This window comes from Haemaphysalis longicornis, unplaced genomic scaffold, assembly GCF_048455015.1.
Source record: "Haemaphysalis longicornis isolate Haplotype H1 unplaced genomic scaffold, Haemaphysalis longicornis Haplotype H1 scaffold_1, whole genome shotgun sequence".
Classification (NCBI taxonomy): domain Eukaryota; kingdom Metazoa; phylum Arthropoda; class Arachnida; order Ixodida; family Ixodidae; genus Haemaphysalis; species Haemaphysalis longicornis.
The window spans coordinates 314,597,542-314,610,556 of NW_027526203.1; the positions used below are offsets into that span (position 1 = coordinate 314,597,542).

Genomic DNA, 13,015 nt, shown 5'->3' on the forward strand with positions numbered 1-13,015 from the left:
GTTTTGCCGACTGTACGCTCGTGGCGACAGAGGAGATAATTATGGAAATTTTCAAACTTTTTTTATCGAAATCAGGCCTGTACGGCTTTTACAAGTACCTGTTACTGTTCAAGTACCAACTTTTCAGAAAAAAAACTGTGCAAACAAAGGAAAAAGTGATACCTGAAAAAATGCTTTTTCGGGCAATTTTTTGGTCCCAAAGACCCATGTGCCCCCTTAAGAAAAATCAAACCAATAGAGCAAGGCTTGTCTGCCACACTGATTACGTGTAAATAGCTGGCAGATTTTGAAAGTTCCCTTGTTGCTTGGGGTGCAACAAAAGTGACAAGGAAACTTGTGCCACACACCTCTAAAGTTATGGTGAGGCAATATGTGCATTTCGCTTCGAAATGCAGCCTCGCCGCGATACCGGCCGTGCCATGGCACATTTTGTCACAGCCGTCATTGCATTCTCCTTGCTGCTTTGTAGTCAGCAATTTAAAGGAAGCCAAGTTTTGCTGTTCAGTCTCAAATTTGCTGTTATCCCACTTTTACTTGCCACTCTAGGGTTCGGTGCCGCCTCACGAAAGTGAGAACATTGAAGAGGATCAGATAATGGGCACGCTGCCTCTGGAACAAGAGACAGAGAGGCGGGCTTCTTACAAACTAGCAGCTATCTGCGAGTAATTAGCTTGGCAGATGTGCCTTGCCGTACAGCAATATGATTTTGGTTGCATCTGTTTTTAATGAGAAAAGGTGGGGATGGGGGGTTGATGTGCTTTTTGCTAGTAGAACAACAAGTTTCATGAGTAAATATGGCATAATTGTATGCTACCCGTTTTCTTTTTTATCAAGACTAAAAAGTTGCATTGCGCAGTTAATTGTATAGGGAATACTTTTTTTTTCCCCAGTTTTTCTTTTATAGGACACTAAAGGCAACCAGCAAGTTGGTTTCAAACGAAAGTCTGACCTTCCCATAGCCATCCTAGCATTGATTCAGTGCCAAAAGATACCTTAAAGGAGCCATGAAGAGAAAACACAAGTTTGGTTCATTCAAAAGATTGTCTCGTTAGAATCGTACTGACACCACTTTTAACGTAAACTTCGCTCAAATAAGCTACATTATTAGGAAAAACGGGAATGGTCATGCGACCCACCAGCTCATTTCCCGCAACAGAACCTATGATGTCACATGAGCTAAGCTCTGCGATTGGCGGAGGCTGGCAGAAGCAGACGCAAATTAGGTAGAGCTTACAAACTAGACGAACGAGCGATTTGCGCTTAAATTTAGGGCACATTCTTTACAAAGCAATAAGAAAGATGGGACAAACAGTGGAAGTTACGAAAGCACATGTAAACATAGAAGTACTGATGCGTTCTGCTGTTCGTACTGCGCACAGCATGCTTGGTTTAGCTGCACAGCACTACGGGGCTTGGGGTTGTCTCAGACGACACTGGCCGATTGACGCAAGCAACTGTGTCTTACGTGACCCCATTTGTCGAGGGAGCACTGTTTCAGGGAACGAATATTTTCTCGCAGAACAAAAACAAGCCAGGTTTAAATGCGGGCAAAAACAAACCAAACGCTTGCCACGGTATGGCGGCGCCATCTAGGTTACGGAACGTAAAGAAACGCGGGAACAAACCAACACCGCTGTACAGGGTGGAGACAACCTTTGAACGGTCCCGTGCCGCCGCAATTGGGCCAACGGGCTCAACGCGTTATTCTTTTCGTTTCCCACGAGACCTAGCAACGCGAAACAGACAATATGATTCAAACTTCTTCAGTAAACCGCGTTGCGGCGATAATTTTAGCGCGGTTTTGACACAATGACTTGCTTCGGCGGCGAGCAAGCAACCGAAAATGGCGGCGCCAGCGTATACGTGTCTCTACCCTGTACGGCGGATGCGTGAATGAAGGTACTCTAGGCTGCAGAGCAGTCGGTTCCTGTGATGTCATATGGGACCATGAAAACGCACGATTGAGCGGGAAAATCAAAATTTTAACCTAAAATGTTTAATTTCTCAGTGAATAAAGAACCGTTTGTATCCGGACAAGCGCTGGGGGCACTATAAAACACGAAATCTTTCGAATAAAACCAACTTGCATTTTCTCTTCATGGCTCCTTTAATTGCTGAGAAATTGCTAATCAAACGCTGATGAAATGTGACGCAAACAGTGACTGCAGTCGCTGTTTGCATCACGATAAACCAAAAGCAAGTGAGGCAGCAGTGATGTATAGTGGCATAGAAGCAACCGAATACAATGCTATCACGTACCGAGCTGTTTGGTTAGTTTTAGTCCAATCAGTCTTGCTTTCCCGAAATCCCACGTTCTTTGCAGCTCCAGACCGCTAAGCAAAATGTTCCTTCATAGGACCCGTGATCAGTTAATGTTAACGCTTTGTTGAAGAAAAATATATTGTCCTTTTGAAGCTCCGCGAATGTTGGCGTCAAACCAACTGCTCGTGCGTAGCTTGCACACTGCCTCAAAAAGCGGTGCCGCCACCCCAAGTATGGACAAGTAGCGCCATCCAGCAGCAGTCAGGAAAGACGTTTCCCACACCAGACGAATGAAGCACTTCCAGTGTAAGCTGCGCGGTGTAGCCAGTGGCGGCGGCACCTGTCTTCACATTTTCGCTATTTTCTACCTTATTTTAAGAAAAGCTACACGTAAGAGGGGTATATTTGTGTTCTCGGTGAGCTAATATATTAATCTAGAGAAACTTGTATTTTGACCTCAGTGTCCCTTTAAGACACGTGAGGGTGCAGGTTATATTGCAGGGGTGGGTTATATATGCACAATGGTGCATGGTAGCAGACTCCTAGGTCTCTTTCTACCACGGGTGCTGTCTCAGGCTCATCTTTTCTGAAATGATCCTTCATCTTAGGAAAGGCAGCTCCCTCTCGGCCAAAGGCAGCACCTATCTCAGGTCACCTTGACAGAAGCTCTGCCACAGTTGTGGGATTTTAGGGCTTTCACATTTACTTGCCACTCTACAGTAGCGCTGCTGCCATGAAGTTCTGTTTTCATACAGTAGAACTACATTTATAATATATGTAATTTCTCGCAATTAAAACATCGCTATTCATATTTAAAATTACTTATGAATGCAATTAGGCGGTGTTTTTCTTTCACAAATTGTGAATCATTTTTGAAGCATAAAAAGTGTAATATCACTAAGGTTTGAAACATTATTTTAAGTTCAGGATAAACCAATTGCACAATGCACTAGTTAAAAATATGTCGATGTTAACTCGTTGTTCTGTTTTCAATATTAATTTTGTGAGAGTTGCATGAGGGACTGGAACAAGAGCACGAACATTTGTGTATCGAAGGCATTTGGGGGATTTGAATGTCATCCGCAGTGGGCATTGGGCTTGGAACGAGCTCAAAGCACATTTGAACCAAATGCCTTTTCAAAAACCCAGTGAAGCAGCATAAAATTTGCATTTGAGTTGAATGACATTTGGTTCAAAGACATTCGAGACGCCAGTGTAGCAGAGTTATTAAACTTCTGCACAGAAAGTTTCACTCTTGATTTTAGCTGCTCCGCTTTGCCCCCATACCGTATTGTCTCCTTTCTCTGGCACTGACTTTAGGCCATGGGAAAGCTCTCATTTTGTGACAACTACAGGCCAGCTTTCTCCCTTACACTCCAGTTACATAAGGCCTTCCCGGCAGATGCAAATGTCCCCGCTGCGACAAATACTTCCTCAATGCAACACTGCTCCTAAATCTGTACACACTTGCAGCCCTTTGTGCGAAAATCACTCCCACCACCAATTCCACCTACTATCCACCCACAACAAGCCTAGGCAGATTGTCTTGCTTCGCCATCATTGAAGTAGGATCCCGTACTATACTTGCCTGAGCACTTGGCCTGGTAAATGAATGGATAATTTTCTTTTACTTCTCTATATTTTATCATCTCTAACCCATTTCTATACTACCTGTCTGCTGTATCAGTAGTGTAGCAAAAGTTGCCTGGCTTCTTTTTTTTTTCTTTCAAGCAAACCATTTACCTCACTAAGCCAATTCACTTGATCATTAAATTAATATTTTGTAAGAAGCCCTTGCAAAATAATTATTATCTGGTTCTTAAAAAATAATGAACCTTGAATTTGATTTCCCCTCTTCCCGGGGAAACAGTTTACTTACAGAGCTTGTTCATAAAAGAACGCACTAATGCATGATGCACTCTACTTTATTATTATTTTTTTTTGCTATCCATTGTTCGAAAAAAGAATGGAAAGTCCAAGAATTACTGAACTAGGAAGTCATAACGACAACGTGGCTGCAGCAGGAATCCACATTATTGGAACACTCGTTGGAAAGAAGCGGTCATTGTGGTGGTGGAAGCAGCAGCCAAAATAGCGAGCTGCTCCATGTACCCAACTGTCAAGGAGTTGACTGCAATTGGGGACTTTTGTTTCCTCTTTCCAGGTGTTTATAAACTTTGTGAAGCAGCAGTCTGAGAGGGGACGTGAGCCCAAGTTCTGGTCGTCGACCGGGAAGCGAACAGTGGCCTCTCCAGCCAAAAAGGCTCAGCCCCCGCTTCCGCTGGACGACACAATCGGGGAGAGTGAGGACGATGAGGACATTGAAGAGCGCCTGCAGAGATCCCAGGTAGGCCGTCCTGCCGCGGTTCTGAGTGTTCTGGCCTGAGCATGTGTTCATGACTAATCACAGCGCGAAAGACTGGACATACCGAATAATAACCACAGGACAGACGCTGACTCTCAACTGAATTTATTGGAAACCCGCCACAAACATTTATACCAAAGGCGAACAACGCCACACGTGTCAAAGTTGTACACAAAAACTGGAAGAAAAACAGAAAAAACGGAAAAAAAAGGGGAACATGACTTATTTGTTGTTATCCATGAACTGAACCTCTTTACCAGTAAGCACCACTGAAGGGTGGCTCATGCACTTTTCGCCCCTCTTGCTAATGTGATAGGCTTCAACTATCTCTCAGTGTAACCGTTTCGGGTGCTTGGTAACAATATCAGTTTCCTCAAACACCGGGTGGCAGCCGCACGTGTTGCAGTGTGAGGGCAAATGGAGTCGCGGGCATTTGTTGAAGGAGAGCGCATGCTTTCGCAATCTAACTTTCGCACACCTGCCAGTCTGCCCTATGTATGACACACCACACGAAAGAGGGACTTGGTACACGACGCCGGTGTGGCAGTCCGCATATCTGGGCTCGTGCTTTTTGCCACCTGCTGATTTTGCTGCCCTTCCCGCCAACGAAGTCTTTCTTTGTATGGCAGCGCACATTCCCTCCAGTTTATGCGGGGAAGAAAAAACCACCATGACACCATACCGACTGGCAACATTCTTCAAACCGTGTGACGTACGGTGCACATAGGGAACCATGGCCAGTTTATTTCCGTCTATTTTTTTTTCCTTTCCTTATCCCCCACGAGACTTGACATGCCTGACCAACTTATTACCACAACTCCAGAGCGCTGCTCTAGGGTAACCTGCCGCCTCGAGCCTCTTTAACTGACCTTTGAAGCTCTCATCTCATCCTGTAATTGCCCGCATAACTATGGGCCGAGTACTTCAGTCCTCTGTACGCGCGCATGTGGAGCTTGGCGGCTGCAAAGTGCCCCAAAGCCATGCCCCAGTGTTGACGTCACACAAACGCTGCGCTTTGTCAGAGTGGCGTGCCCCTCCGCTCTAGCCCGGTTGTGATAAAGCGCAGCGTAAGCGTGACGTGTACAGCTCTGAGTGACATCAACATGGGGGCATGGCTTTGTTGCACTTTGCAGCCACCGAGCTCCAGATGTGCGCGTACAGAGGACTGAAGTACTCGGCCCATAGTTCTGCGGGAAATTACATTTTCACAAATCTAGCGCTGGATATCAGTTTGACTGATGATCCTCTGCAATTTTCACATTACAATCACACGCCTAACTTCAATAATTAAAAAGTTAATTAACAAGTCCTAGTTAATTGTTACCCTAAATAGCAATTGCAACTCATTTTATTGTGCCCGCCACGGTCCCTGGTATCTTCGCACAAGAAAAACAATTTTACCTCCAAAAGCCTATTTTTAAAATTACTTCCCTGGGACACCCTGCATAGGACATAAGGCAGGGGTGATCCAGCTGCGCCATTTGCGCCATTTTGCTACAATTGTACTCTCCTGCGCCCTGCTGCGCCTAGTGGTGTTTTACTTGCGCCAAATGCTTCGATCCGCTTGAACCCGGTCTTTCGGCCGAGAGTTGTCCCCTCAAACCAGCTGAAGCGAGAGACGATCATTCTGCCGCTAACCAGCACGATGGTTCCTAGGTTGGCAACTTGGAGGAAGCGGTGTGCTCGATTATTCGGTTGCCCCAGCCGAGCTCTGCTCATGGTGCAGCCACAGTGCAGCAATAGTGCAGCCACGGTGCCGCTTCGGAGCAGAGATGGCGATTCGGCAAGTCGGCATGCATACACTCCGGTCGCGTGGACCGCAACGAAGTGGTTTCCCGCACTGCTGCAAACAAGCATAATGGCATTACTTCATGTGTATCGCTTGTAGAAAACTAGCGATTGACATTCGGCCACTCGTGACAAGATGCACAAACGAGAGTCTATACTTTTCTGCGCTCGCAGCGAATCGTTTTATTACTGTGCGGCCTTATATTTAGGGCTACTGCAGTGGAGTAGCACTAGCCAAAACTGCATCAGCGTAAGTTTAAACAACTTGCCATTTGGGATTTTCGCAGCGGGTTTCTCTTTGTTTTTTGTTTGTTTGTTTTTTTCCATTCCGCGTGACGGTATTGAAAATAAAGCCCCTTCATATTGCTCTTATCCACCGCCTGAGTGGCCGGGAATGTGGTGCTGATGTCGGCAATTAAAAGCGGCTCAGGTGGAATTTGGAAGAAAAAGGGATCTCATGCCGTGCGTTGCTGAAAAGGGCTGAAAACATTATTTCATCAGGGCAGGCTTTATTAGCAGAAGGCAACTCTGCCTTTGGCCACACCCTCTCCGAGCTGAATGAACTTAATAAGAAGGCAAGCAAGAAGCAATAGTATGGTGTGATGTGTGTGAAGTGCAATATTTTCTGTCTAAATATTGTCGAGCCAGACCCTCCGAGCTGGATGAACTGAACGAAACGGCAAGAAACAACAAATCAGTGCAATATGTTTGAGATAGTGAAATAATTGTATTGTAAATAAAATGGGCCCCCTTTTGGTGTCAGTAAGTTTTTGTAATGATTACTTGGTGTTTTTTTTAAGTTAAACAAACGCTTGTCATCTGCTTCACTTGCAGCGGTGTCTAAAGGCTGTGGGGGCACACATTTTTGGTGCTTTAGTTACCAGCTTCAGAGTCTACAACTGTGCGGAAGTAATTAGCGTTGCCTGAATGGTTGCCAGCCTTCTTTATCTCCAGATAAATGAAGCTGCAACATAAGTTTTGTGCTGCTCCCAAGCTGCTCCAAAATCAAGCCCTGATACAATAGTGCTCCAAAATAACATTTTTTCAGCTCCAAAAATTGCTCCATTCGAATGGCTGGATCACCCCTGCATAAGGGAGAACCAAAAATTTGTCTACTATTGTACTCCTAGACATTCAGGCAAAACTTTCTTGATGAAAAGGTGTTGACACTGTGGCACTGGCGAAGCTAGTTTGCTGATGAGTTATTATCACACCAGTTTTTGATTGTTTTTTTTTCTCTTTGCATACTCTTTATGTATGTTTATATTAAGCATGAAAAGCCCTTCACTGACTGAACACATACTTAATTAAGGTTCTTGCGCATGCGGAGACATTCGCAGTGCGAGTGTGTTCTTAAAGGGACAGACAACTGATTTTTGTGGAGTGCATGTCCTCTAGCTCATCTGATAGCCAGTGTCTTATACACTGGGGTAAGCGCAAGGAATTTCCAAATAAGCCGGCGAAAATAATTTAAATTTTGCACTAAAATTTATGAAGTCTGAAAGGCAGCGACACGTAGTGACTAAACGTGGTACTAGCTTACGTGTCCCAACAATTACGTTGATTTGAAAGCGTGATTCAAAAACAGCATAAAGGAATATGAAAGGTTGCACAGTATTGTTGTTTTAGCAGGGGACAAGCTTTTAAATACCTCTTTTTATCTCGCATGCAGTTAAAAGTATGTTGCCGCCAGGATCACTGCCATGGTTGCCAGCATTACTTTTGGCTGGGGGTGTATGGCTGGTAGATCTAAAAATTCTAATTTCAAAAGTTCCAGGGCGCTATCAGCAAAACCGTTTCAGGTTAGGGTGTTTTAAGTGATGCCCTTTCATCTGGGATAAAGAAAATGTACTCGACAAAAATCAGTACCGAAAAAGGTACCGGTGAGTAGAGGGCTGCAAATCGAGGGATATTACAACTCCGTCATGTGGGCATGCCTGTGAGGGTTCATAAATCGGGCTAACTTTTAATGCCTTGCATTGCCCCTCATGTGGAGTTGCCTTCCTAGGACTTACATGAACATTCACGGATCTGCGATTTGCATTTTCTTTAAGGGGATTCTGATTTAAAAGGCCAACTGCACTCAAAATTTCGACCTCTTGAAAACCCTATTTCTGTATAGCCTACCTAAAAAGACTGCAAGATACAAAATATGGCAGCTGAAATATGCGTGTGCCTGGTGCAAACGACCAGCAAAAATCGGCGATTTTGAAACTGACATTGAGAAGATTGCAGTTATTACGGCCAGGCTGAAGTGATGTTGCAGCCGGCGAGCAAGCGGACGGAGCGGCTGGCTGGTTGGAGCAAACCTGTGCGCAACAGATTTGCATGGGCAAAAGCCCTCAGAGAAGTGCGCCCAGCGGCACTCGACCGGTTTTCGTGGCTAGCCAGAGGAACAGGCACCCGGCTGGCCACCATGTCACTTCCACTTCATGGCTGTTTGCGTGATCTGCCGGCAGGTGCAGCATTGTCTGCGACAGAGCTATTTGAAACATTTCAAACTGTTTGACAATGCGTTTAACGGGGCTAGCAGTTGTGTCCCAGTTGGTTTGATGGTATGTACTGTACATTCAAAATAAATTTGACCGAGGTGAAATTTGAGTACAGTTGGCCTTTAATTACAGCTTTGCCAGAATATGTACCCCAATTGCACTAATACACTGAAGCACTTGTGGTTCAGGTCACCACATGAGGTAAAAGTTAAAAGCAGCAGGATAGCTTTTGTATGTCATTTTTATGCCACGAAAAATACTTTTTTAAATGAGTCTCTTATTTTTCTTCAGGCTGTTACTAAAGCCTGCTTGAAAAATTGTAAATTATAGCTTTTTATTTAAAATTTGTAAATATTCCTTTCAATTCGAAACTATTTTAACAAAATCATTGTTCACTTCATATGTTCTTCGAAAATAAATATCACTGTTTGTATGCCCCTAATAATTTTATTTTCCCTGAAGACAGTGTTGTTATTCTCCCATAGAAACGGTTGCCGTCCACTGCCACAGTTTTCAACGTTCATCTTTGCAGCCTACATAATGCTAGAAAAACTAACCTGCCTCAGATGAAAGGCTAATTTCTGTTGTGCATGCATTGTCTAAAGCTACTACTACGGTAAAACCTCGTTACAAGAGACACTCAAGGGAACCAAGAAACGTGTCTCTTGTAACCAAAGTCCCTTGTATGCAATGTTGCTAACATGGCGAACATAGGAAAACCAACCAAACCGCTTTCATTCAAATGTCTCTTATAACCAAGTGTCTCTTGTAACAGTCGTTGTTTTAATTAATTGGTTGCATTTTGAATCCGAATTGAACCTGAAAACTTGACAAACATGCTTGGCAAGTGGTCTGAGCAGGTGCAGCTGGGAGTGTGCATTGTATGTCTGCGTTCTCTAAGGAAATTGGTGGTGCCTGAAGGTTGCCTGTGCTTCCTTGTCATGTTGCTTCGTTGCAGAGCCATCTGGCATTTCTCGCAATGGACGTCGACTGTTGAAGGAGCGCGCCTAGGTCTGGAGAAGTGGAGAGCGGCCCCATAGGAGGGATGTCTGCCCCCTTTGGTCCGTCTGTACACCGTGCTTTAGTTGTGCCCCGAGGGTGTTGATGGGGCTGGTGTTTTGCTGCCATTGTGATTTCTTCCTTTCGTCTTTTCTTACTTTTTTTTTTTTTTTTGCATCATCGTCATTGCAGTTTTAGCCAACACTAAGCCTTCTTTTTGGAAGCCTGCACATTGCATGTTCTAGTCGTTACCCGTGCTTGGCACTGGTCAGCACGAAACATATGCAGTAGCAGTTATTGCGGTGACTGCAAGCTCGCCGTTATCAGTGCCTCAGGACTTTTGCCAACAGTCCTTCCTTATTTCCACACGCTCACAACACTAGGTAGTAGAATTGTGCCATTCTAGCCTGCATGTATCAAACTCCTGGATTGATGCGAGATTTTGCAGTGGTTTTCTTTTCTTACGTTGTCATGTGTTGCAGTGCACGTGGGCTTTATAGGCGTTTAATAATTTTGTTTGCTGCCCAAGGAGGGGGACCTGTTACTGTGTTGATGTGAAAGCCCAGTGAAAATCAGTGTGCAGTCTTCACTGTTTATTTTGGGGAAAAGGCTGTGAGAGGGAGCTCTTGGGAGAAAAACCTTCGGGCAATTCCTGATTAACATTTTAAAGAAAAGCTAAATGGCAAAGTGTGCATGCAGTTTTCTTCTGTTATTGCCATAATGATCTCATTTTATATTTATGGACACACGGTGTTGTTTATATGCATTTCTTCGAATTTGTAAACTACGTATTCACCTGTAAAATTCAGAGCACCTACTTAAATTCTATACCTTTTAAAAGATTTTTTTTTTTAACATCAACGAAATTAACATACTTTATTTTTCTGGAGGAGATAAAAAGGCACAAGTTACTGCACTCGTTGGGATTCTTTTGGTATTGCCACACATCACGGTGTTTGGGATTTTCGGCCAGCCACTTCAGACAAGAACGAGACATGCATTGGGCTGTTCTTGAACCTAGGAATTTAACCTTCCCTTCAAGGGTTATAATATGCGGCTCCTTAGCTATGAATGTGCACTTTCAGTTTGCACAGGTTAAGAGTGTGAAATGTTTTGAGTACTACTAATTATTGTTGCAAGAGTGGTGTCATTAGTGCATGTTTCCACAGTGAACCACTGTGCATGATGCGAGTATCCGCTGCGTCAGCAATGCCATCAACTTGCTACACTATTTAGCCTTCTCGTCTCTCCTATACATCTGACACTTGACAAAGGTGACATCACTTAGATAATGCATGCGATGACCTATCCCAAATTGTTCATGAACTTTTCATTTAAAAAAAAAAGGGCCTTTCCTCAGCTGTGTTTTACAGACTTGTTACCATTTGCCTCTGCATGCTTTAACATAACGATTTAAAGTTTGAAAGTACCAGTTTTGACGCACTCTAGTGACTGGGAAGTTCTGGCAGTTCAAATACTTTATTCTCTATCGCCTTGCACATTCTTTTACTTTGTGCAAATGTTAATTCTTAAGCGTGGTAACACCATGCAGTGTCTGAGTGGTTGCTGCTGTGTCGAGTGGTTTAAAGCTGGTATATCAATGTGTACTTAAAACTGCGGCGTTTTCACTTTGTACTTTTTTGCCACCTTCGCATGCACATGTGACCTAACATGTAGCTGAAGTGTATTAGCCCAAAATATGCACCTTTACAGTTCTAATTACCTCACAATTCCTTGGTCTGAGTAAGAAAGTTCTTTCTTGTAAACTTCCTGCATGCAAGGGTAAGTGTCTGAGGCTACCTTTTCAAGTAGTAAAGGCCACTGGCACCTTCCTTAAAAACCATTGCTAAGCAAAGAGCTTATTCAGGCGTCTGCAGCCTCAATGTGCCGTGTGCACTATAAAAAAGCAGAAGGGAGGAACGCAGGCATAAATGGAATTTTCAGGGAAAATAGGTTCCAGAACAACCATGTATGCCTATCGACTGCAAGTATTTCAGTTTAAAGCTGTCCCAGCAAGCTGCTTTTTCCCAAACTTGCAAAGTGTGGTGCTGGATTAGGCACCATTTCTGAGTGCGCTGTGTGCATATATTTATTAAGGGCGTGTGTGCATTGCTTTTTCCTTGCAGTTGTGCTCCCCGTGCAGTCACTTTCCTAGCATGCTTGGTGGTATACTTGTGTGGTTTGATTACTACTTACTCTGCAATGTAAATGTAATGTTGTTTGGTTAGAATCCTCCATGTGCCTTTGCTTAAAGCAGACAGATGTGCGACTTATTTTTTTATGTTGTGTCACGTCTTCCCGTTCTGTACCCATATAAAAGGTTACGGTAGTAAGTGGCTGTTGTCAAAGTTCACAGAAAGTTTTGTATCTCTTGGGGAAAAGCTTGCTTAGAGTGATTCCACATTTTTCACTGTAATTTGTGTGCAATATTAAAAAATCTGTGTGCAGTCATTCTTAAAGATGTAATAAATTATTCGACTGTGTTGCTTTTGTCTCCTCTCTGTGAAAGAACGAAGGCCACAAGAGGTCAGTAGTGTCAGTGTGGGCCAACTGGTGTGACACATTTACAAAGAAGCAGGGTCATTAGAAAGCGCGAACAGAGTTGCACACACAAACACACCGAGAAGGCTAAACACCCACCTCCGCATGTTACCTGCTATTTTGTCCCTGATGGGTTACCATAGCATCATTTACTGAGCACTTAACTGGCAAACACGTACCTGCAGGAAAGCACAATAGTCGGCTTTATGCCTGGTACAAGCCAGTCTCGCAGCTGCTCCTACAAGCACAGACCACGCAGTGTTGGAAAGGCAGCTTTTCGTCAGCTGTGCCAAAGTTCAGTGCTAACCCAAAAGTTCTTTGGGAAGCCCAGTGCTCATGTATTTGACATTGTATAATGCAAGGCCTCTTTGCAGCATTACCGTTGAATGCTGTTCCGTGCACAGGGTTGAAGGAAGTCTTCTTGTGCACACGTCTGCACATGCCCCCTGCTCTGCTTGATGCTGCACAAGAGCAGACGCACCGCAACCAAGGATGTGCCCTCTAGAGGACAACGCCCATGTGGCTCAATCTGTCCTCTATAGCCGCAAATGACACAGCTGCCACTGAG

The 13,015-nt window shown here is 44.2% G+C and overlaps 1 protein-coding gene across 1 annotated transcript in view; it reads left to right on the forward strand.

Moving 5' to 3' along the window:
* Positions 1-12,392, forward strand: part of LOC144150561 (ATP-binding cassette sub-family A member 2-like) — a 132,113-nt gene extending 119,721 nt beyond the window's left edge. The window contains exons 49-50 of the mRNA XM_077682162.1: positions 4,427-4,609; positions 9,866-12,392. Coding sequence (XP_077538288.1) covers positions 4,427-4,609; positions 9,866-9,904 — 222 coding nt within the window. The 3' untranslated portion in view covers positions 9,905-12,392. The remainder of the gene's footprint in view (positions 1-4,426; positions 4,610-9,865) is intronic.
* The last annotated feature ends 623 nt before the right edge of the window (positions 12,393-13,015 follow it).